Here is a 22,854-nt window from a genome sequence, read left to right as displayed (position 1 = left end):
CCTTCTACTTTCAAATTCTCAATGAGTTCCTCCCTATTTGTTAAAATCAAGTCTAGAACAGCTTCCCCCCAATAGCTTTTTCAACCTTCTGAAATAAAAAGTTGTCTTCAATGCAGCCCAAGAATTTATTGGATGGTCTGTGCCCCGCTGTGTTATTTTCCCAACATATATCTGGATAGTTGAAGTCCTCCATCACCACCAAAATTTGGGCTTTGGATGATTTTGTTAGTTGTTTAAAAAAAAGCCTCATCCAAACCTGGTTAGGTGACCTATAGCAGACTCCTAGCATGACATCACCCTTGGTTTTTTTTGTTTGTTTTTTACCTCTTTTAGCCTAACCCAGAGATTCTCAACACTTCGTCTCCTATGTCCATCTCCACCTCAGTCCAAGTGTGTACATTTTTAATATATAAGGCAACACCTCCTCCCTTTTCCCCCTGTCTATCCTTCCTGAGCAAGCTGTACCCATCCACACCCACATTCCAATCATGTGTATTTTCCCACCAAGTTTTGGTGATGCCAACAATGTCATAGTTGTATTTATTTATTAGCACTTCCAGTTCTTCCTGCTTATTACCCATACTTCTCGCAATTGTATATAGGCATCTAAGATACTGATTTGATCTTGCCTCCTAGTTTTGCCCTGACCCTCCTTTCTCTCTGCCATTATGGCCCACGCTCCCTCCTATTTCTGAGGCATCTCCCAGGTCTCCATGTTCCCCACTTACTGAGAGCAGTTGAATGTGGTGGAACTGTATGCAAGGGAGGAATGCCCAGCATATGAGACTGACTGCTCTCAACTCCAGGATGTTACACCTGAAATGCAGAAACACTTTTTTCAAGTGAAGATTTTCAGAACATTCAACCCCATTTCAAAATCATATAATTAATAAACTTCTAAAACTAATGTAAAATCAGCCAGCTAGTTACAAAAAGCTATTTATGGAGAGCTGACTGTTCTACTTCTATTTTTGTATTTCTGGTAAAAAAGCTTTGCTCTATTTTCTTTCTAATACCTTGTAAAGAGACCAGTGATAAGATGAGTAATTCCAGCTATACAATGACTATAGTGATGCATTAAAAAAATGCATTATTAAACATCTGAATATATACAGAAATCTTAATATGGCTCCTATAGGCTCTGAAATGAAAGCCACTCTTCAGTATGAGCTGAACTGACAGTTAATTGGTATACAGAACACCACCACCAGTCAACTTTACATAGCTCTACAATCAGTTTTTTAAAATTGCAATGCTCTGTATTTTGCAAAAGGGATCCTATAATGGCTTATGAAGACTAATCATTGCTGATTTTTCTTTGCAAGTAATCATTAATAACTGGCAAAACTACCACCTCTCTTTAAAATGCCAAATTGAAAAAAATATATTTGAGAAAAGTGATAGCGTTAAGAAAGATGCAGACTAAAAGAATGTGGACCAGAACTTCATTTGGACCATTCATGATCTGTTAAAGATCTAATCCTTAAAAATCAGAATCCACTCTTTAGTAGTCTACACTACTGCCTAAAGAACCTTCCAGCAGATTAACTTACTGATTGATAATGTATTCACAGAACTTTTGATAAAACTTTCAAACAACTGAAAGCAAAAAACAGCATCACCATAAAGATGAAACAGTAAGTACACCACTAGGGTAACAGTCCAATATAAGCATTCCCAAGGAAAGATCTGATATTATTTAAACTTTTGCCACCAACAGTCACTAAGTGCTTCCATTAATGGACCAGACTCCTGCATAAAGCAGTTACTAGACTATATACATGCATAGCTTCCCTAGTACAGGTATAAATAGAAACATAGACCATGAGGCATAGCTTTGGCAAGTAAAGACCCAATTACATCCACTGCATGGCACTCTATTCACCCAAACTGTGCCTCCCCATCTATATAGTGTGTCACTACCTCCTCACTGCTGGAGCCTTTCAGTGACACGTGTAGCTACGTGAGTGGGACATGGTGCCAATGGGGACATAGAGTGGACTGGAAAAGGAGAAAGAAGAAACTGACGGCCAATACGGGAACAGAGACAAGGGAGGAAGAATTCCCCTTTTTTGTTGGTAAGCAGATTTTTGGCTTAATGTTTTCTAAATGAATCTGCCATTGCGCTCCATGAAGGCAAGTATGGGAATATCCAAGAGGCTGATAGGTATACCAAAAAATGACACTAAACTTCAGTAAGGGAGATTTCAATAAAATGAGGTTGCTAGTCAAAGAGGCCCTAATGTTAAAAGTTAAATCCTTTTATGTGGCATGGATGCTATTAACAATAGTCTCAGAAGACAGTAGTACTGACTAAAAAGACAAGGAGCAAAGCAAGATAGCTGAATGGCAATCAAGGTTCAAGAGGCTACTCAAGCCAAAATAGAAATTCTTCAAAATTTGGAAAGCTGAACCTGAAGCCAAGAAAACAAGGAGGATGATTTACCACAGGTCATAAGTAGGAAGAAGGGTATATAATCTGCATGTCTAATATAAAATGCATGTTAGGCAGAAGATATTAGTTGTATTTTAAAGGGTGAGAAAGGAATGATTTGTCATCCTCTATTGCTCTTAACTTCCAATTCTGATAAAATAAGCCCAGCAGCTAAAAGCTCAAACACTATATTTTTGACAAATCACACATTTTAAAAACCTGAATCCATCAGCGTCAGTAACAACAATTTAAACTGATTTGTGTCAATGACTGTTTTAAAATTTTACTTTTTAAGGCCTATTTTGGTCAATTGAATTAAAACAAATTTAATTTTTTCAAATGTATCCACCCTGGACATCAATTTGAACCTGAGATCTGTGCCTATGTGCTTATTTAAAAATGTCTGTCTCTATAAAATTAATTAGAAATTCTAATCAGATACTATTAGAATCCTGGGGCAGGGGGATAAACTGCTATGGACTTATCGGATGTCTTTCATAGGCATGATTAAAATTCACTTGAATGTTTAATTTTTTAATAAAGAAACATTCTCTCTTCACTATCATTCCCCATCCTGATCAGCTGTCATGCAGAAGAATACCACTACACTCCTGATTATAACAGCATTTTCTATTGAATATAACTACTCTTTACATATAATGTCTTCAAAAACTGCCAAGAGTCCAAAGTACTTTATTAATCCGTCCAAAATGTTAGTTCAAAATTCAACCACTATAATATGAAATAATCAATAATTTGGACACTTTCCATTTAAGCAGAAACTGACAACAGCAGAACAGATGCCTTTATGAAAATAAGACCTTGCAATTACAATTATAGCGTAAGAGGAAAAGATGTACCCACATCAACCGTGATTAGAAAAATTACACTGCAATAGTTAAGGCTACTAGGAATTCCATGATAAACCTGCTTAATGAGGAATTTAAAACCTCATCAGAAACTTGGAATGACAGATTACAAAAATTTCAGTAGCACTGAATACATGTGACAGCAAAATCCCAACATGTTTTGTGATCTATCTAAAATACTGTTAAGACTGCAAGTTATTTTTTAACTTTCTTCCCTTTTTAAATCTTCATTTCTGTTTATATATCACTTTCATTTTCAGGTTTCAGAGTGATAGCCCTGTTAGTCTGTATCAGCAAAAACAAGGAGTACTTGTGGCACCTTAGAGACTAAAATTTATTTGGGCATAAGCTATCGTGGGCTAAAACCCACTTCATCAGATGCATGGAGTGGAAAATACAGAAGATAGATATATACATATAGTACATGAAAAGATGGGAATTGCTGATGTGGTTAGGTCCTACGATGGTGTCCCTTGAATAGATACGTGGACAGAGTTGGCAATGGGGTTTGCTGCAGGGATAGGTTCCTGGGTTAGTGTTTTTGTTTTGTGGTATGTAGTTGCTGGTGAGTATTTGCTTCAGGTTGTGGGGCTGTCTGTAAGCAAGGACTGGCCTGTTTCCCAAGGTCTGTGAGAGTGACAGATCGTCCTTCAGGATAGGCTGAAGATCCCTGATGATATATTGGAGAGGTTTTAACTGAGAGCTGAAGGTGACGGTTAGTGGCATTCTGTTACTTTCTTTGCTGGGTCTGTCCTGTAGTAGATGACTTCTGGGTACCCTTCTGGCTCTGTCAATCTGTTTCTTCTCTTCACCAGGTGGGTACTGTAGTTTTAAGAATGCTTGACAGAGATCATGTAGGCATTTGTCTTTGTTTGAGGGATTGGAGCAGCGGTTGTATCTTAGAGCTTGGCTGTAGACAATGGATCATGTGATGTGGTCTGGATGAAAGCTGGAGGCATATAGGTAAGTATAGCAGTCAGTAGGTTTCCAGTATAGGGTGGTGATTATGTGACCATCTCTTGTGTAGACTGACCCAGACTGAGGTTGATGGTGGGGTGGAAACTGTTGAAATCCTGGTGCAATTCCTCAAGGGCCTCTTTCCCATGGGCCCAGATGATGAAGATGTCATCAGTGTAGCGCAAGTAGAGTAGGGGGGTTAGGGGACGAGAGCTGAGGAAGCGTTCTAAGTCAGCCATAAAAATGTTGGCATATTGTGGGTAACTATGGCAGCACTGCTGACTTGAAGGTATACATTGTCCCCAGATGTGAAATAGTCGTGGGTGAGGACAAAGTCACGAAGTTCAGCCATCGTAGGACCTAACCACATCAGGTTCTTGATGCTGCTATAACTAAGTTTCCAACACTTCTGGAGAAATTTGTCTGTTTAAAAGGAAAGGTAAAAGCTTGACCCTACCAATTTTTGCATCCAAACCCCCTTAATTTCACCATCTAATACAGAACATATACCGCCAATCCTACAACAAAAATTCCCAAAGACACTGGTATATCCTGATCTGCTTTTGAAGCGGTGCAGTGACAGCAGAACACGGATACTGCAGGTTTATGCCATTCTTCTACACACAAGCCCCCCAATTTCACCATTTACACATAGATAGACCTGGCAGAATTCAATTTTATGATTTTGATGGATAATGGCAATGTTTATTTTTAAGCATTTTTTCTGATTTTTAATCAGTTTAAAATTTCACAGTTGCAGGAAATTATGGGAGTGATCAAACAATAAAGGAGAGCAGTTAACTACTGAATCAACTGCACTGCACTCTCTACTGTCAAAAATGTGAAGCTTTACAAACAATAAAATAAAAACTGTCAGCATTATGTTAAAATATTCAAAGTAAATATCCTTAAATCAAACTCTAAGTTCTCAAATAGCATTTTTCTTACTTTGCATTTCGATTATTATTGATGTAAATATTTGTCAGTATGTGTGTCTGGTGAAATTGACTCATCAATAAAAATCTGATCCGTTCAAGCCTACACACAAAACATGTCCCTCTACTCCAACTATCTGCAGTACGGTCAACAACTTGTTGATGTAGTCAGAGCAGTTGTACGTATTCTGTATTCAGGCACTGGAATTTGGGAACTTGGATACAAAAACATTAGCAGGATTTTTGTAGTGTGGGCATAATAGGATCTGGAATTTTTTGTGCATTACAAAGAGAATTACATCCAACTACTCCTAGTGCGCCAAAATATTACAGCACTTGTACATAGAACGCACTGTGAGGTAAACGTTTACAACTTATTGGGTTGTGCATTTGTCTAAAGTGAAAACAAACCAAGAAAAAAGCTATTGAAAAATGATATCGCCAAACTCATCCAGGTAATCCTCACCCACAGCAATTTCACATTTAACAAAAACTTTGTCCAAATCATGGGAACTGCCATAGGTACGAGGATGGCTCCCAATATGCCAACCTTTTCATGGCATCTGGAGGAAGAATATTTATAAAAACGCACCATGAAACCAATGATGTACCTGAGATACACTGATGATATTTTCACCCTCTGCACAGACAAATCAAACTCCCTCAGATTTCCACTACAACTTCAACCTCCACTACCCATCCATCAAACTCTCTCTAGAACATTCCCATTCCAGCATCACTTTCCAGAACAACACAATTCAACAATGGAACCCTACAGAAAACAATATACAAGAAACCCACAGATCACACAGTTATTTCCACAGATCCAGCAAACACTCCAGCGGCACCAAGAAGTCTATTATCTACAGCCAGATAGATACACAGAATTTGCTCTGAACCAGGGTGGACTGATTAAAATCCAGGTGATTTAAATCTGCAAATAGAAAATATTGATTTAAATGATCTGTTTTAAATCAACTTTTCCATTTGTATGTCAGTCATTTTCTGAAAAAGGTGCAGTCTTGTTGGTTGATATAACCATTAAAACATGTTGATTTACAACTAAATAGAGCCTTTATGCTAAATTTGGTATGTAATTTTTCAACTTTGGAGGGTACACTATAACTATATACATTTGAACAATTATATATCAATATTTTCAGATTCTTATACATTTTAATACATCAGAAAATGGAAAATGATGTATTATTAACTAGATAATTAACTTTTTGCTTAGATTTCTGTCAAGCTGCATTAGGATAGTAATGAATTTACACAAAACACAAAACAGCATTTAAATTTACTTTTATTAAACAACTTTAAAACATTTTGGATACAAACTATTCTTATCAAAATATTTTTCACATTTGCAACTAAATTATTTATTAAACAGAGGAGTTAACTGTAGTAAGTGAATTAAACTGATCATTTAGGTCAGCCTGGAAAAATTCTCAAATATGCCTAAATGAAAGTGACTGGAGCTTAAGTTTCTGACAGACATGCCAAACCCGCAGCAAAAAAAAAAAACACACAGAAATTGGGCTTCCTTTTGGCTTAATTGGCTTGTGAGTTGCTCGTCCACTAGTTTTTGGCTTGCAGCTTGTTGGGCTTGTAGTTTGTTTGTTTTTTTTGATCGGCTCCCGGAAAGTGAGGGCAAGAGGGAGAGAGTCATGGGGTGCACAGCGGGCCCACCACAGGCCCAGACTGCACGCCAGGAAAAAATCTAGTCACATAACATGTTGGGGTTCTTTGGGACTGGCTTGTTTTGGCATTGTTTTGAAATGGGATTAGCTTGATTTTTGGCTTCTTGTGAAAGCTGGGGTGCTTATTTACCACGTGAAGGTTGGCAATTGTGGTTCCTAATCACCTAAGTCTCTTGAAAATGAGACAGTCTTGTAAGCTATTTAGGCTGTCCTTCAAACTTTTCAAACCAGAAAATTTCAAGACACCCCTACCCCTTCATTTTTATTCATTAACTGAAATAGAAGAATAAACAGGAAAACTTATCTAATTCCCAAGCGATTTCCTCAACTCTGCATAAATTAGTCCAAATGAAGAAAACAGTCCATCTGTGCTTGCAGAAGAGGCTACTGCTGTCAAATGGTGATTTAGCGTTTCAACAAACTCTGGTTCCAGGTGCTTATCTAGTGACCTCCATCAGTTCATTGGTATGATTTTCTATAAAACAATATCAACAAACATGTATTGCTTCAATGCTTCATTCCCAGCCCCAAAATTACGGCTGGTATGATTGATAGGTTATTATTAGATGCCCATGTCATAGCAGCATCTTCTTCACCAGTGTGGCATCTACCCTAGTACTCTGGACTGAGAATATTGGCAAGAAAATGAGAAGGGCTAAGTGACTGATCCATCTGCTTCTTTACTGTCTGCAATTTAAACTTTGTTGTTGGATAACAATGTCTCAAAGTTCTTTCCAAATTTCAGAAGCATCAACAATATAGCGACAATCTTTCTGCAGTTTGTCCAAAGCTATGGAAGTAAGCTGACTATACTGAAACCAATCTTCTACATTTCTCATTAGTCCAATGTTGACTACTTTGGATACCATCTATCTATATTGCCATGATTTTCTTCACAAATTCTCATCAGAATGGGCTAGTTCTTAAAGAGTTCAGAACAATCAACCACTCCAACAGATTTCTTGAAGGAGAATTAATCCTGCTCTCTTCAGTCAACCTGAAGCAACGTGGTGTTACAGAAGTATTTTGCAAATTCAGCAACATTTTCTTTTACTACTAAACTTATATTTAATTGTTTGGCTAAAAGATGCAAGAAATGAGTTCTGCTCCTATGTGTTATAAGTTTCAGGTTCCCTTCATTATCTTCCTCTAGATTTCTTCTCATCTTTGCTATATTTACATCATCATTGTGAAAAAGCAGACAGATTTTTGTTAGCAGTAAAGGCTATAGCAAACTGTTATTTTTTTTAAGTATTTTGCTGTATGCACATTTTCTGATGTATCAATTATTTCTGTAAGATCAACAGCCCCAACTCTTTTTCCCAGACAAGAAGAAAGGAAGAATGTGTTGCGTAAATGGACAAAGCAATCTGCACAGAGTCTTGCCAGAATTTGCTGGTCCTGATTACAAACTAATCTGTGGTTTTACAGGATAAAAAAAAAAAAAAGCTTTTTCTGTTTTTATACATATAAAATTTACTGCCTGACATATGGGTAGTTGCAACACTACTGCTGATACTAGTAGATGACCCTGATATTGTAAATGATGAATATTCATAACCTCTTATAGCTAAGATGGACCCTGAAACAGAAGGGTGAAAAAAGTCACTCTGAGTATTACTCAGTGCACTGCTTTAAAAATGAGATTGTAAAGGTTCCTGTTGCAGCTGTTGGTACCACTGTTTAAAATATATAATTTATTCTAAACACAGTTTTATAGGGAATATAATTAATAAGTCATAAGGATGATCTATATCTATTAAAATGCTCATCTCTAGCAACATACCAAACAGCTGGGGGGGGGACGACACTTTAAATGGTAAAAATCATAAAAGGCTAATAAAACTTTACTTTTATATAGGAAATTCACCTAGGATATTTAATTATATTGAGCAATTAAAAAAATCTCGAAAGTCCAGCAACAGTAAAAATTTAATTAATACTTTAACAAACATTTTGAAATTCATAAGTAATTAATCCACCCAAAATACAAATTTAGGAGAATCATCTAAATGATCATTTACTAGCATAGTAAAACATGGCAGGCAGTTCATAAGAATGGTGCAAAGGTATGTTTACCAACCTCTTGATCCAGATTGTTCAGACATGTCCACATATCAACGTTACAGTCATTGCCTTCTGAAGAGCATTTTTCAGGCTGTTTCATGCTGATAATTCGGCCTTGCATCTCTCTGTTCCATTGCTTTCATTTGACACATTTCTTTTTTACCCAGAGGTACAGGAACTTCCTGAAAATATTCCCAAATAGGGTCTTTTACAACCTGCGGCCATGAGCAGGTTTTTTCTCCTCTAGTTCTGGACATCATAAAACTCATTCCACACATGGATGTAAAAAATTAAAGAGAACACTGCTGGGCAAGTTAGTGTTTTTCCGTGAGCTGGAGAGCAGATATCCATGGTGGGTGGAGTCAAATATCCATAATTTGATAAGTGAGCCAATAAGAGATCAGATAGGGAGAAACTATAAAATAGGAATAAGACCACCCAGTGAGCTCAGTGGATGGTCTTGATAAGATACATGATGGTGTCTTCTGAAGTCAGAGGCAGCGTCCGATTGCCTGTGATGACTTTGCAAAGCTCTTGCACCCAATAGCACAGCTGGGTCTCTCACAGGATCAAGCCCTTAATACAGTACACAATTTGTTGTGCCACATTTATAAAGCTTGACCTCAAAAGTTAGAATTTGGGGGGAGGGGGGAGAGGAAGAGATCTTTATGCAGAAAAGCAGCATATAAATCAAAGTTTTTGATAGAGGCTCATGGTTTCAGCATATTTAATTTTTTATTTAAATGTGTTAAGACTTTAGGAGTAGTTTAAGCCTAAATATATTTTGTATTAAACTCAGATTACATTTTAAAACAGGATGATTTAAATAACTTTTTGAAAAAAATCACCTTTTTTGGAAAAAAATAAAAACGATTTTTTATTCATCCACTCTCCTCCAAGAGAAAGTCTGGGATACACACCTAAACATACTTAAAATGCCTTCACTATACAAGGACTGCACCAGAGAAGTAGATCGCATATGCAGGGCTGGCTTTAGGAAGCGCGGGGCCCAATTCAAACAGTTTCAGTGGTGCCCTGGCAGGGATGACTTAAAAAAAAAAAACATGTAAAAAAACACGTAGGGCTTGTATTCACTGGGTGGTGCTCTGAGTCTTTGGCAGCACTTTGGTGGTGGGTCCTTCACTCGCTCCAGGTCTTCAGCGGCACTGAAGGACCCGCTGCCGAAGTGTCGCTGAAGACCCAGAGTAAGCGAAGGACCCGCTGCCGAAGAGTCGCCGAAGACCCAAAGCGTCGCCAGGGGAATAAAAAAAAGGGGCCTCTAGCCAGGGAAGAGATTCTCATTGGGCACGGGACCCTCTTAGGCAGGGGGCCCGATTCGGGAGAATTGGTGGAATGGGCCTAAAGCCGGCCCTGCGCATATGGGAATATGAATACCTTGGGAAAAACTGTCAATACGGACACGTTTCAGAGTAGCAGCCATGTTAGTCTGTATCCGCAAAAAGAACAGGAGTACTTGTGGCATCTTAGAGACTAACAAATTTATTTGAGCATAAGCTTTCGTGGGCTACAGCCCACTTCTTCGGATGCATAGGATGTCAATCCAGAAAAAACCCACTGACCACATACTTCTAGCTGTCACCTCTCATGCCACACTAGAACCTATACAACATATCAAACAGCTACAAACATATTTGACAAGGTCATCCTGAAAAAAAAAATCTTTCCCAAACCCCTGCTTCTAACCTTCAGACAAGCCCCTCAACCTCACCAAGCTTATCATCAGAAGCAAGCTCCCCACAGATCAGAACACACCAGCTCAAAGCAGCTAGACACTGAACTCAGAAACACTGATTTTACAGCTCACTACAACAATTTGTACCACACCGTACAGCCTGCTAACCCCACTTCATTAAGTGGTATCCTACAACGTGTGAACCCCTAATGCTAAACAATCTGACATACTTTGTATTTAGCTTGGACACTCTGATTACCTTCCCCAGACCTGAGAAAAAGCTGTGAAGCTTGAAAGCTTGTCCTTTCCATTAACAAAAGTTAGTCCAATAAAAGATACAACTTAGATAATGTTTTCACCCCTCTTAGCCACCAGGCCTCACCTACTTATCTCGCTCATTGAAAGTGTCAGTTGTGGATAAATATGCAGTGTTGTTGTAGCTGTGTCAGCCCCATGATATTAGAGAGCTCTGTGTAAACTCAGAAGCCTGTCTCTCACCAACAGAAGTTGGTCACCCTGTCTCTGTAATTATGGATAAAGTTACTTTTCCTAGCCAACAGAACAGAAACATGATTGTAACTGATGTTTAACAAACTAAAGTTTGAATGTCCAAAAGGTCCAATGCAACCCCGCTAAACCTGGATGGAAACTAGTTCAATCTCATACCATAGTCTCCCAGCCTGATAGTGTCATACTCTATGTCACTTCAATGACTATTACAAACAGCTGGTTAAGAAATTACGGTTTTCAATTGAATCTTATTTTCTATATATTCAGCAGTTTAAACACAAGAAATTCCTTTCACTGTATGATTTTTTAAGAATGCCGTGTTTCATTTTGTTCATGTTACAAGGAGAGATTAAGTTTCCTTTATTTGTTCATGTATATTTTGCCTGCTTGTTCTTCTGTTATATTGAATACAAAGATTAATTTTTAATATTAAGAAATTATGCCAATGAGTAAGACAGGTAATCCAAGAAACCTGTGGATTTAGTCCTGCAAACACTTACCTAACCAGGATGCTGCCCCCACTGACTTCAGTGAAGCCGTGCACAAGGGTTTACAGCAGCAGTAGTGCCTATAATCAGTATATCTTAGGCAGGGGTAATCGACAGACAGTGGGCCAAATCCAGACTGCCAGATGTTTTTGAATGGACCCCAAAATCTTTTTTATTTACTACTTATTATCTTATTTTTTTATTATTATTTTCTCTGGAGTCTGGATCTTGACCAAAAAATGTGGACCTTTACAAAAAATAATTTACTATCCATCTTACTGTTTTATACTGCTAGCCATCACTGTAGTACCTGAGCATCTTCAACATAAAACCAGTAAATGAGATGATTTTACCTCTGGATATGATATTGTAAAACCAATACTAGTATACCGCAGCCAGCTCTGGGGTCCACATTTTAAAAGAATTTTGAAAAACTGGTGGGGTACAGAGAAGAGCCACAAAAACTATGCAAGGGCTGCCTTACAGTGAGAGACCTAAAGAGCTCACTCTTTTTTTGAGAGGTGACTTTATTAAGTGCTTTCTTAGAGAAATACCACCAGTTGCTAAAGGGCTGACGTAGCAGAGAAAGGCACAAGAACCAATGGCTGGACGCTGAAGCCAAAAAAATTAAAATTAGAAGAAAAAAGGTACATACTGAATAGTGAGACTGATGAACAACTGCAACTACCACAGGAACTGGTGGATTCATCATCTTTTGGAGTCTTCAAAACAAGACTGGATATCTTTCTAGAAGATATACTTCAGTCAAACAAGTTATTGGGCTCACTAAAGGGATAAGTGGCCTGTGTTATACTGGGGTTCAGACTGGATGATCTAATGGTCCCCTCTAGCCTTTAAAAAAAAAAGTCTATGAATAGCAAAATTACAGTAAATATAGGAACCTAATTGCCCTCTCAAAAATTTAGGAATCTGAACAGAACTGTAAACATAAAGGGCCTTTCTAATCATGTATCTATTTTATCCTGATTTCCTTTTGTCTTTCTAGATGTCCCTACCTTTAGTCATGTGGGTGTATTTAGTTTAAGTTAATTAGCTCACTTCACAGTTATACCAATTCAAATAACACAGTACACACAATCCATCTATTGATTTAAGTAGAAAAATTAGTCAAATTTTAAAAGCTGAACACCAAAAAAGACCATTGTGTTCCCAAGTGATCCTGCCTTCTGACTTTTATCATGGCTAATTAAATCATTTTCTGACTATACAACACGGAGAGGCAGATTCTGAGACACTAATGAACAGATTGTGTTATTACCCTACCCATTTCTTAGTTTTAGACAAGCGGTAAAAGAACAAGATGGATAATCTTTTACTAGACCAACTAAAAACAAAGATTGGAAGGCTCTGATAACATTTTTATTTGTTTATACAGTGCCTAGAACAATGGAGTCTCTAGGTGCTAATGTAAAACAAATAACTATACAGTGAGCAAGACGGTGGTGAAGTGTCTTTTCAGGATAATAAAAGATGAAGATGGCTGTTAACCCATAACTGTTCAGTGACTAATGAAGCAGTTACAGTATCAGCTTGACATATTTTGCATGACATATGACAAGGATGCTGACTTCTGAGAACAGGAAGTGAATTAGGGACTACATAACTGAAAGTATGGCTCTACAGCTTCAGCTAGAAAGCCAGGCTGTACTGCTAAGGACTGTAACAGACTCATTTTTTGGGGACCAGGCCCAGAGGAGAGTTGTGCAGCATATTGTCATCCCACCCCGATCCCCATCCTCCCAGGCACTAACACTATCACACATTAGTGAGCTTTAAAAATCACTTCCTTATAGTACACGCTGCTGCACCATGTAGATGAGCCCTTACAATACTTGCAATTTTAATGCCATGCTGGTGCTGGGTTTGTCCTTTTGTAATACATTTGTTTTTAATAATTATCCCAATCTCAATCTGTAATATGAACGTGTTTCTGAAAGACTGCACTGTTGACATAGCAATAAGCCAGCTGCTGCTCTGAAGTGGCTTTGAGATGTTGTGCTGATGTGAATATACTCTTATCTGCAGACATTTACATATTTCCTGCTGTAGTAATGACAGTCATTTTGAAAGACAAGGTGGGTAAAAATATCTTTTATTGGACTAACCTCTGCTGGAGAAAGACAAGCTTTCGAACTGCAAAGCGTTTGGTGAGGGAGCATTTAGAGGAATCATTTGATGAATTTAATAAGAATATGATTGATGTTCAAATTAGAGAAGCCTTCAAGACATTTAATTAACACAAGAGGTCACAGGACAACAATATCAAAACAAGTTAACTCATTTATATTAGGTGGCAATAGACATATCAATAAAAAAGTTAATAAAATGCTTCATTTTGTGGAAAGGACAATTGAAATCAATCTTGTAAAGGAGTGAAGCGACTTTGTAATGGCTCTGAAAGACTTGGTTAGGAGCAGCTCAATAAATAGCTACTTGTAAACTGTGGTATTGTGTAAACTCAGCAACAAGCTGATCCCCAACTGTCACTCCTCCCGAGTCCTCGGGTATGCATTCAAGATTTCCATATGGAATAGTCTATCCACCATTTCATGTGCATGTCTCTCATTCCAGAAGTCCTGTATGATTTCTGAATCTGTCCTGTCTCTTAAAAGGTGAACTCCCCTCCCCCCCTGCCACACACACTTTTCAAACTGTACATGTGTTCACAGTTTCTATTCATGTCTCTGTACGTGTCCAGTAGCAGTCTTTTCTGCTTCCCCTTTTCCTAGACCAGAGATTTATACGCCTTTCCAACACTGTGAATCCAGTTAACTTGACCCTATGAATACTTTGGGACACCAATCCTGTCTGAGTAGCACTGAAACGAAGAACAAGAAATTAAAAAGTGTTAATAACCATAGCAACAGCCCATCCATTTCCTGAAATACCAAAGAATGAGACTAAAAGTACAATCACAGTTCTGTTTCAGATTCTAAATGTATTCTTGTAAGACACTTTTCCTGGACCAGAAACAAATAATTCACAAAAACACTGATAAAATTACAAGTGAGCAGGGGGTGCTATTTTAACTGATTAATGGAATAAAGATAGGGAGCCCGGGAGATTGCAGCTCTAAATAAACAAAGGACCTTCAAGAACATCTTTGTTTATGGTCCCATCCAGGAAAACAAAAGCAATCTCGGCAAGCATGAAGACCAATGAGGATCATTTGCACCTCTGATATCAAAGGACTGCCTCTGAATGGAAAGGCTATGCAAGGTTCCATTTAGGTGGAAAGAAATCTGCACAGTCCCAAAATTTGATTGCAAGGTTGGAGGACTTGTTGAGTGAGTTATTCAGATACTGGAGGGAAAAGATTAACAAGAATGTCCATTACATATGTAGAGAACTGCATTACATATCCAAGATCAGTAGCTTACACCTTTTACGAATGCACACCAGCACTCTTACAAAATCTTCTTTCCTCAGCCATCAAGCCTCCAAAAATCAATGTCATTACATTTTATAAGCTACATACCAGACAGAGGACCTTTCATCCTGTTTCCTCCTTCACTCAAATCAACTTGGACAGGGACTGAAGATCCAGGGTTCTTGAAAGGAGATCCTGAAAATTCTCATTGTGTGTGGTGTCTCATAGCCCAGTTCTTTGACCTGTTTCTCTGCCCGTTAACTGAGCCCATCCTCTCCTTTTCCACATGGCACTTTGGTGCTATACAGAAGCACCTCCAGCAGGGTACAAGTGATATGTGAGGATTCTCTCCAACTCACTACAGAAGGGGCAAGTTTCTAACACAAACTGAGGCAATAACAGCTGATGCGGGGCATTCTGTCCCTTCAGGAACCCAGTCATTCTTAAGTATCACTTATGACTGAGTTTTGTGATCCCTGTCCAGGCCGGTATGTCAAATCAAATGTAATCCAAAAAGAGGTTGTAAAGCTTGTGCATCACTAGAAGAATGCGTGTGCTAAGAGCAAAAGTTTAGGCACACACAAGGGTTAGCATGCCAAGTTTCTCTAGTGTGAATAGTGCCTGTGTAGACTGACTGAAGTCTACTTTGAACATAATTGAGAAGCTACCTCTATCACAGGCACACACAAATAAAGGCAAAAGTTGGCACAACCATAATTTCCTTTGTGATATCACTACTAAACTGATTATATGTCTTCAGATACATATCTTCTATGTTGGAGGGGAGGGGAGATCACATGCACAGGGAACTGGAACTACAGCCTGGTCAGCTGGCTCCAAAAGCTATGCCAAAAATCTATTAGATTTTAACAGTAGCAAGTTTCCTTTCCTTTCTATAGGCCAGCCGCTAGAAGGCACATCATGCAATTCAAAAATTGTGACACAACTTTTCATTTGGCTTATCTACTTTAGAAATGCAAATCATGTTTGTCCTAGAAGATCATGGTGACTGGGAAACAATAGAACCACAAGACACAAAACAGCACAAAGTAAGCATAACTTGGGTTAATGGGTCTGACAAAAAAGGAAGCCAAGCTTGTGGCCAGGTAGTTGACACATGGGGTGTGGAGAGATGGGGTGTGTTCACCTTGACAAGGGTGTTGAGCATTGTGATAAGGTGAACCCTGTGGGATGGAAGCCAACTGGATGGGGGATGAGAGGACAGCCCTGCCTGAGGGGAGTTCAGCTGATCTCCTGGCAGTCTCTCCCTGCCTGGGGTTTGCCTATTTTGTCCAGAAAGTGGTTAGCTGAACTACTCTGGAAGAGAGCAACTGGTGTTGGAAACACCGAGAAGGCCCCCTACCCTGTTGGGCCTTTTTCCACTGAGACCACCACCTATTGCTACTGCAGAGGTTAGTCCCCCAAGCAAATTAGCACCCTGAGCACCTCACCATACTCAGACAGTTTCAGACTTGCAACTACTCAAATATGTGGGCACCTCCATGTTACAGAGCCCATTAGCGTGGAATAAACCGGACTCATGAATCCAAGGAAATCCACCCTGGAGCTGTGTTACTTGTGTACTGTATGATATTACTGATATACCCACCCCAAATCCATCTTCCCCTTCCCTTTATATGCTTCCTTTGTACTTCCCTTATAAATAATATGTACACTGATTCAGCCATTACAGAGGTGTTAGAAGAGCAGATCTACAAGGTATCAGGCAAGTCATATGGGTAAGTACAGAGACAGGAACAGTTGAAACCACAAGGTCAGTAGCGTAGGGTTCCTGACTCCCTGGAGGCACCACCAGCTAGCAGCAAATAACCCAGACCATTGAAGCCAAAGCAGAGGGACACTGGCTCCTGTTCACGATTAGTTGCCATCACGGGTTTGACAACCTGTAAAACCTCTTTACATATGTAATTATGAGGGTTTATTAGTCAGTGTCTACAACTGTTTTGTGCAGCATTTAACAGCAGTGGCTAATTAACATTTAACAAAAAATTAATTTCTCAAAAATATTCAGCACCTGTGCCCTTTCAATTAAGGTATCAAAGATCATAATAAATGTACTCCAAGACATCTAACAGGTCCTCCATGAATAGCAGAGAATAATCAGGCTTAACATTGCTGATATTTTTAACATAAGGCACAAACCAGGGTGGGAAATACCCAATATTCAGATTGCCTTTATATACCATAGAGCAACAAAAAAGGACAATCCCAGTTTTTAAAAGTTGCCACAAATCACCTTTACAGAACTCTTATCATAGGCAGAAGGGGGAACCTATTTCACACCACTCCAAAAGAAACACTGTAAGATTAAGTGTTGTTGTTTTTTAATTCTGTTACGGTTACTAATTTTTTTGGATTATTACTATTAGACTTATTTTATAAGTATATTCAAAAACTCATCTGAAAATTTCAAAATAAAAAAAAATCTGATTTGTAAAGCTAGTTTTTCTACAAAATCCAAGTCTGAGGCCTAACTTGAGCTAACCCAACTCTATACTGCATAAAGATCTGATGCTGCAGAGAGCCCTAGTCCACCTAGACCAGTCAGCACTAATACTTCAGTTCTAGTGCCTAACTATGGTGTCCCTCCACTCGTGACCACTAACAGAAAAATCCCAATCGCTGCCAGCTGTTTGTTCTCATAGCTGCAGGCTCTCTCTCCTGCTACTTCTCTTGCTCTGCTAAGATAGTTAGGAAGCTAAAACAGGGAAAAAAGGCAACCCACCTGGCTTACTATCACCTGTCCAAAACACCAGCATAAATTAGGGCCAGGGGTTGAGAGCCTGAAGGAGACAGCATCATGATGGACAAGGTCCCAGGAGCTAAGAGACCGCAAACAGCATCACATATAACAGCTTGGGGAAGAAGACTACGGGGAGAGGCACAAAGAACTCAGAAGCAGAAAGACATCTGGGAAATATATGGAGAATAAATATTATGGATATTTCATGTTCACGAGAGCAAGGCTATCTGAAGTAACTCCCCACTCGTGGGCCCATCCAAAAGTCACTATGCTCCTTACCTGATAGTATTGCTTTCAGCCAAGATTAAGCAACCGTGACTTTTACATTTGTCAGAAGGAAATTATGCCATCTAGAGCTACCTTTTCCTGTTAACGGCAAAAGGAAAACCACATTACAGTAGACCAACCTCAGTCCCCTTTACTAGGTTTCCTTTGGACGAAATCCTAGTCGCACTTATAGTCACTCAAATGACAGCAAGATCAGGCATTGTTTTCTTAACGTGAAACAAACAAAACCATGTGTATACATTATACCTGTGCCTGTGCTCATCGTGTCCTTGCCCATGGATCAAGTAGCCTCCAAGGTTTTTGCCCCCCTTGCTGGTATCCACGTGAGGAATTAACACATCCTCTAAACCCAGATCAAAGCGTTTGTGTTTGGAAGAGTCCGGGAGGAAGAAAAATGCCCCAAAGCAGAGGGTGATGAAGGCACTAAGAATGAGGAGGAGGATAAATTTTTCGGACAGTCTCAAGGTAGCCCTGTGGTGGGGGAAGGAGGTCCCAAGGTTCAGGGGGGGGAGTCTACGCCCAGATAGGGGCAGCAGCGCGGGGGTGGCCATCGTCCCTCTAACAGCAAACCGGAGAGTTTATATCATTTCATATCCGCCAGCCAGGACTGGGCAGCCGGAGAGCGGCAAACCGGAGCTTTTCAGCTCTCACCGAGCCGTGCGCCGATGCAACCGCCTGGGCGTCCGCCCTTGGCTTCCCCTCAGCCGGCGCCGTCCCCTTACTCCTCACCCCGGGCCGCTCGGTCACGGCACAGCCACCCCCGGCCCGGTCCGGCAACAACCGGCTCAGCGGCGAAAGGCCGGGCTGCGCCGGCGCCCCCCGCACCCACGGGGCCACATGCCGACTCGCGGGGCCGAGCGGGCGGATTCGGGAGCCGCTCCGCAGGCGGTAACTATGGGGGGCGCAGGTCGCCGGCGGCGCGCGGTTCCCGCACAGCGGCGCGAGGCCAGCCAGGTGACGCTCATCCGGCCCCCCCCGCCCAGGGCCCCGAGCAGAGCCCAGCACGGCAGCGGCAACGGCAGCAGCAGAAAACGCCGATTCCGCGCCTCCTGACCCCGCTGCTACGCATGCGCTACACTAGCCCCCCGCCGGCAGACGCACATATTCCGCGCCTGCGCGTTGGGGATCCGATGGACTGAGCTGCTTCCCCAGGCTGAGGAGAGGTGGGGCGCGCGCGGGGCGGGGGGCTGTGCTAGGTTATGGCCTGCCTTGACACTGGGCCGGAGAGGGGCAGGCTGGGCATCCTGCTATGGGAGGTTATGTTACAGGTAGCGTAAGTCAATCTCTTCCAACGTTGTAAGTTGATCCAGTATAAGTAAAACATTCGCGCGCACCACCTGTTATCCCACCCTGGAACCAGTTCAAGGTGTGAGCAGTTACAGCCCATACTGACCACAGCCTCAAAAAAAACCTTTCCCAAACCCTCCTCTTCTGGCCTTTACACAACCCTCCCCCCATTTACACTTTTTAAGCAAGTTCGAAGCTTGCCAGTGCCAACAATCATTATAATAAAATTTACAGACTTGCAAATTGTATTTCTTACATATACCAAATACTTCTGTTTATATTCTATATTTTCAGAAAATTGTTTCTTTTTTTTTAAATGCACAAAAAATAAAGCTGCTGCTGTCAGCCCGGAGCAGCGGGGCTTGAGCTGTCAACTGCAGGCGGTGGAACTTCTGCTATCAGCAGAAATCTTATTAAAATATGTAGAATCTGTTTGGCCCACAAAAGGTTGTGCTTAGGTCTCTGTGGCCCTCCTGATTGGCCACCACTGGAATGAGTGACATTCATACTTTCAGTAAAATGTAGTTAATATGTTTTTTTTCCCACAAAATAAAAAAAACTAATGATTCTCTGTAAAAATGCAAATGATGTGTTTTTCCATGGAAAACAGATTTCTGGGATCCGTGATAAGATTTAGAACATAAGAACATAAGAATGGCCATGCTAGATCAGAACAAAGGTCCACTCAATCCAGTATCCTGTCTACCGACAATGCCCAGTGCGAGGGGAGTGGACCTAACAGTTAATGATCAAGTGATCTCTCATCTGCCATCCATCACCACCCTCTGACAAACAGGGCTAAGGGCACCATTCCTTACCCATCCTGGGTAATAGCCATTAATGGACTTAACCACCATGAATTTATCCAGTTATCTTTTAAACCCTGTTATAGTCCTAGCCTTCACAACCTCCTCAGGCAAGGAGTTCCACAAGTTGACTGTGTGCTGATGAAGAAGAACTTCCTTTTATTTGTTTTAAACCTGCTACCCATTAATTTCATTTGGTAGCCCCTAGTTCTTATATTATGGGAACAATATAAGAACTAGGGGCCACCAAATGAAATTTCAGGATTGATATTTTGTCTGTGAAGCCTAGAATGTCTGTTGAGTCAGTGTGAAGTAATGGAAACAGTGACCGCTTGGCTCAGAGCTGTTGGGCAGATTGTCACCAGGTTCCATCACCACTGGGCCCTGTGAGAAGCAGGTGGAACACTGAAGTCCAAAGATTCTGTGGCGGTTGGAATGTGCCAGTTGATCAGAGAAGGTGGGAGTAACAGCTACATGGGGTTTCAAAGAGAAGACAACCTTCTCCAGCCAGGGGACAGCTCTGTGCACTGACTTTGGAGATCATGTACAAACAGCCACATTGCTCACGGCAACACAGTGCATGGAAACATGAGCCCACATTTTCAGCTTCCCCCGAACCCCATCCACATGATTTTACAAATTACACCCATGCAACAGCTCAGGCTTTGTCTGTTGTCTCAGGCTTTGTCTCGTTGGCAGCCGGTATCAAGCTGAGTGCCCCAGGGGTCGGTCCTGGGGCCGGTTTTTGTTCAACATCTTTATTAATGACCTGGATGATGGGATGAATTGCACCCTAAGCAAGTTCTCATATGACGCTAAGCTGGGGGAGAGATAGATATGCTGGGGGGGTAGCGATAGGGTTCAGAGTAACCTAGACAAATTGGAGGATTGGGCCAAAAAATATCTGATGAGGTTCAAAAAGGACAAGTGCAGAGTCCTGCACTTAAGAAGGACGAATCCCGTGCGCCGTTACAGGCTTGGAACCAACTGGCTAAGCAGAAGCTCTGCAGAAAAGGACCTGGGGATTACAGTGGACGAGAAGCTGGATATGAGTCAGTAATGTGTCCTTGTTGCCAAGAAGACTAATGGCATATTGGGCTGCATTAGTAGGAGTGTTGCTAGCAGATCAAGGGACGTGATTATTCCCCTCTATTTGGCACTGGTGAGGCCACACCTGGAATATTGTGTCCAGTTTTGGTCCCCCCACTACAGAACAGATGTGGACAAATTGAGGAGTCCAGCGGAGGGCAACAAAAATGATCAGGGGGCTGGACACATGGCTTACAAGGAGAGGCTGAGGGAACTGGGCTTGTTTAGTCTGCAGAAGAGAAGAGTGAGAGGGGATTGATAGCAGCCTTCAGCTACCTGAAGGGGGGTTCCAAAGAGTCTGGAGTTCAGCTGTTCTCAGTGGTGGTAGATGACAGAACAAGGAGCAATAGTCTCAAGTTGCAGTAGGGGAGGTCTAGGTTGGATATTAGGAAACACTATTTCACTAGGAGAGTGGTGAATCACTGGAATGGGTTGCCTAGGGAGGTGGTGGAATCTCCTTCCTTAGAGGTTTTTAAGGTCAGGAAAAGCCCTGGCTGGGCTGATTTAGTTGGTATTGGTCCTGTCTTGAGCATGGGGTTGGACTAGATGACCTCCTTAGGTCTCTTCCAACCCTAATCTATGATTCTATGTAACAGGAAGAAGGAGTGGGAACCAGGCAAAGAGGCAGGAACTTGGTCCTAGGGATCTGGTCAGCAGCAGGCCTAGCAGCTGATTCCTTAGAAAAGGGGTGTGGCTGGAACAGGAAGTTTTATGTCAGGACGTGACCAATCAGTAGCTGGCTGTTACTTGCTGATCCCACAGAGTCAGTGGATATAGCCTCTTGTGGATATGATCTTTGATTTCCCTGTCCAGCATGGTGGCACAGAGTAGGGCTCCCACTTGGCAATCCCCTGGACCTGGGTTTGAGATGTTTTTTGCACCTGACAGCCACCTGAAGTGCAAAAAAACTAGCACCCCACACACACACACACACAAAGCAAGGCTGTTGCAACTCCAATACTGAACCACAAATGACTCACTCTGCAACCCCGCCTTCAACAGTCACTTATAGTATCTAGAGAGATAACACATATCAGTAACAGAGGGGTAGCCATATTAGTCTGGATCTGTAAAAAGCAATAGAGTCCCGTGGCACCTTATAGACTAACAGCTATATTGGAGCATAAACTTTTGTGGGTGAATACCCACTTCATCAGCTTATGCTCCAATACGTTTGTTAGTCTATGAGGTGTCACAGGACTCTTTGTTGCTTTTTACATATCAGTAAAATGATAACACCACGCATCTCACTTTCGGGTGACTCAAACCCTCTCTAACACACACGCAGGTGTGCTTGCATGTTTTTTGGTTTTTTTTTTAGCTTTCATACAGTTTATTATTTAGCTCAATTCTCAGCTTCCTACAGCTCAGATAACCCTGGTGATAGTGTGTACAACTTCTAATTTTTGCTTTCATAACTTTAAAGCAAACAATACATTGAGTGTATTTTACTCTGTGCAAATAAGACAACTTTTGGAATCCTTCAGAGGAAATATCCAAGATTCTGTTTGCAGAGGTCCTTTGTTTCTCAAAAGATGATTAATGAAAGTTTTCTTAAGATAAAGTGCTCCTG

The 22,854-nt window shown here is 40.8% G+C and overlaps 1 protein-coding gene across 1 annotated transcript in view; it reads right to left on the bottom strand.

Annotated features, from left to right (window-relative positions):
* MAN1A2 (mannosidase alpha class 1A member 2) overlaps nucleotides 1-18,932 on the bottom strand; it is a 334,119-nt gene extending 315,187 nt beyond the window's left edge. Inside the window, exon 1 of the mRNA XM_075071704.1 lies at nucleotides 18,346-18,932. Within this exon, the coding sequence (XP_074927805.1) occupies nucleotides 18,346-18,650 (305 nt within the window). The 5' untranslated portion in view covers nucleotides 18,651-18,932. The remainder of the gene's footprint in view (nucleotides 1-18,345) is intronic.
* Between the last annotated feature and the right edge of the window lie 3,922 nt (nucleotides 18,933-22,854).

Source organism: Chelonoidis abingdonii, chromosome 1, assembly GCF_003597395.2.
Source record: "Chelonoidis abingdonii isolate Lonesome George chromosome 1, CheloAbing_2.0, whole genome shotgun sequence".
Taxonomy (NCBI): Eukaryota; Metazoa; Chordata; order Testudines; family Testudinidae; genus Chelonoidis; species Chelonoidis abingdonii.
Note: the sequence above shows the minus strand (reverse complement) of the source record. Positions and strands in the feature narration are given on the sequence as shown.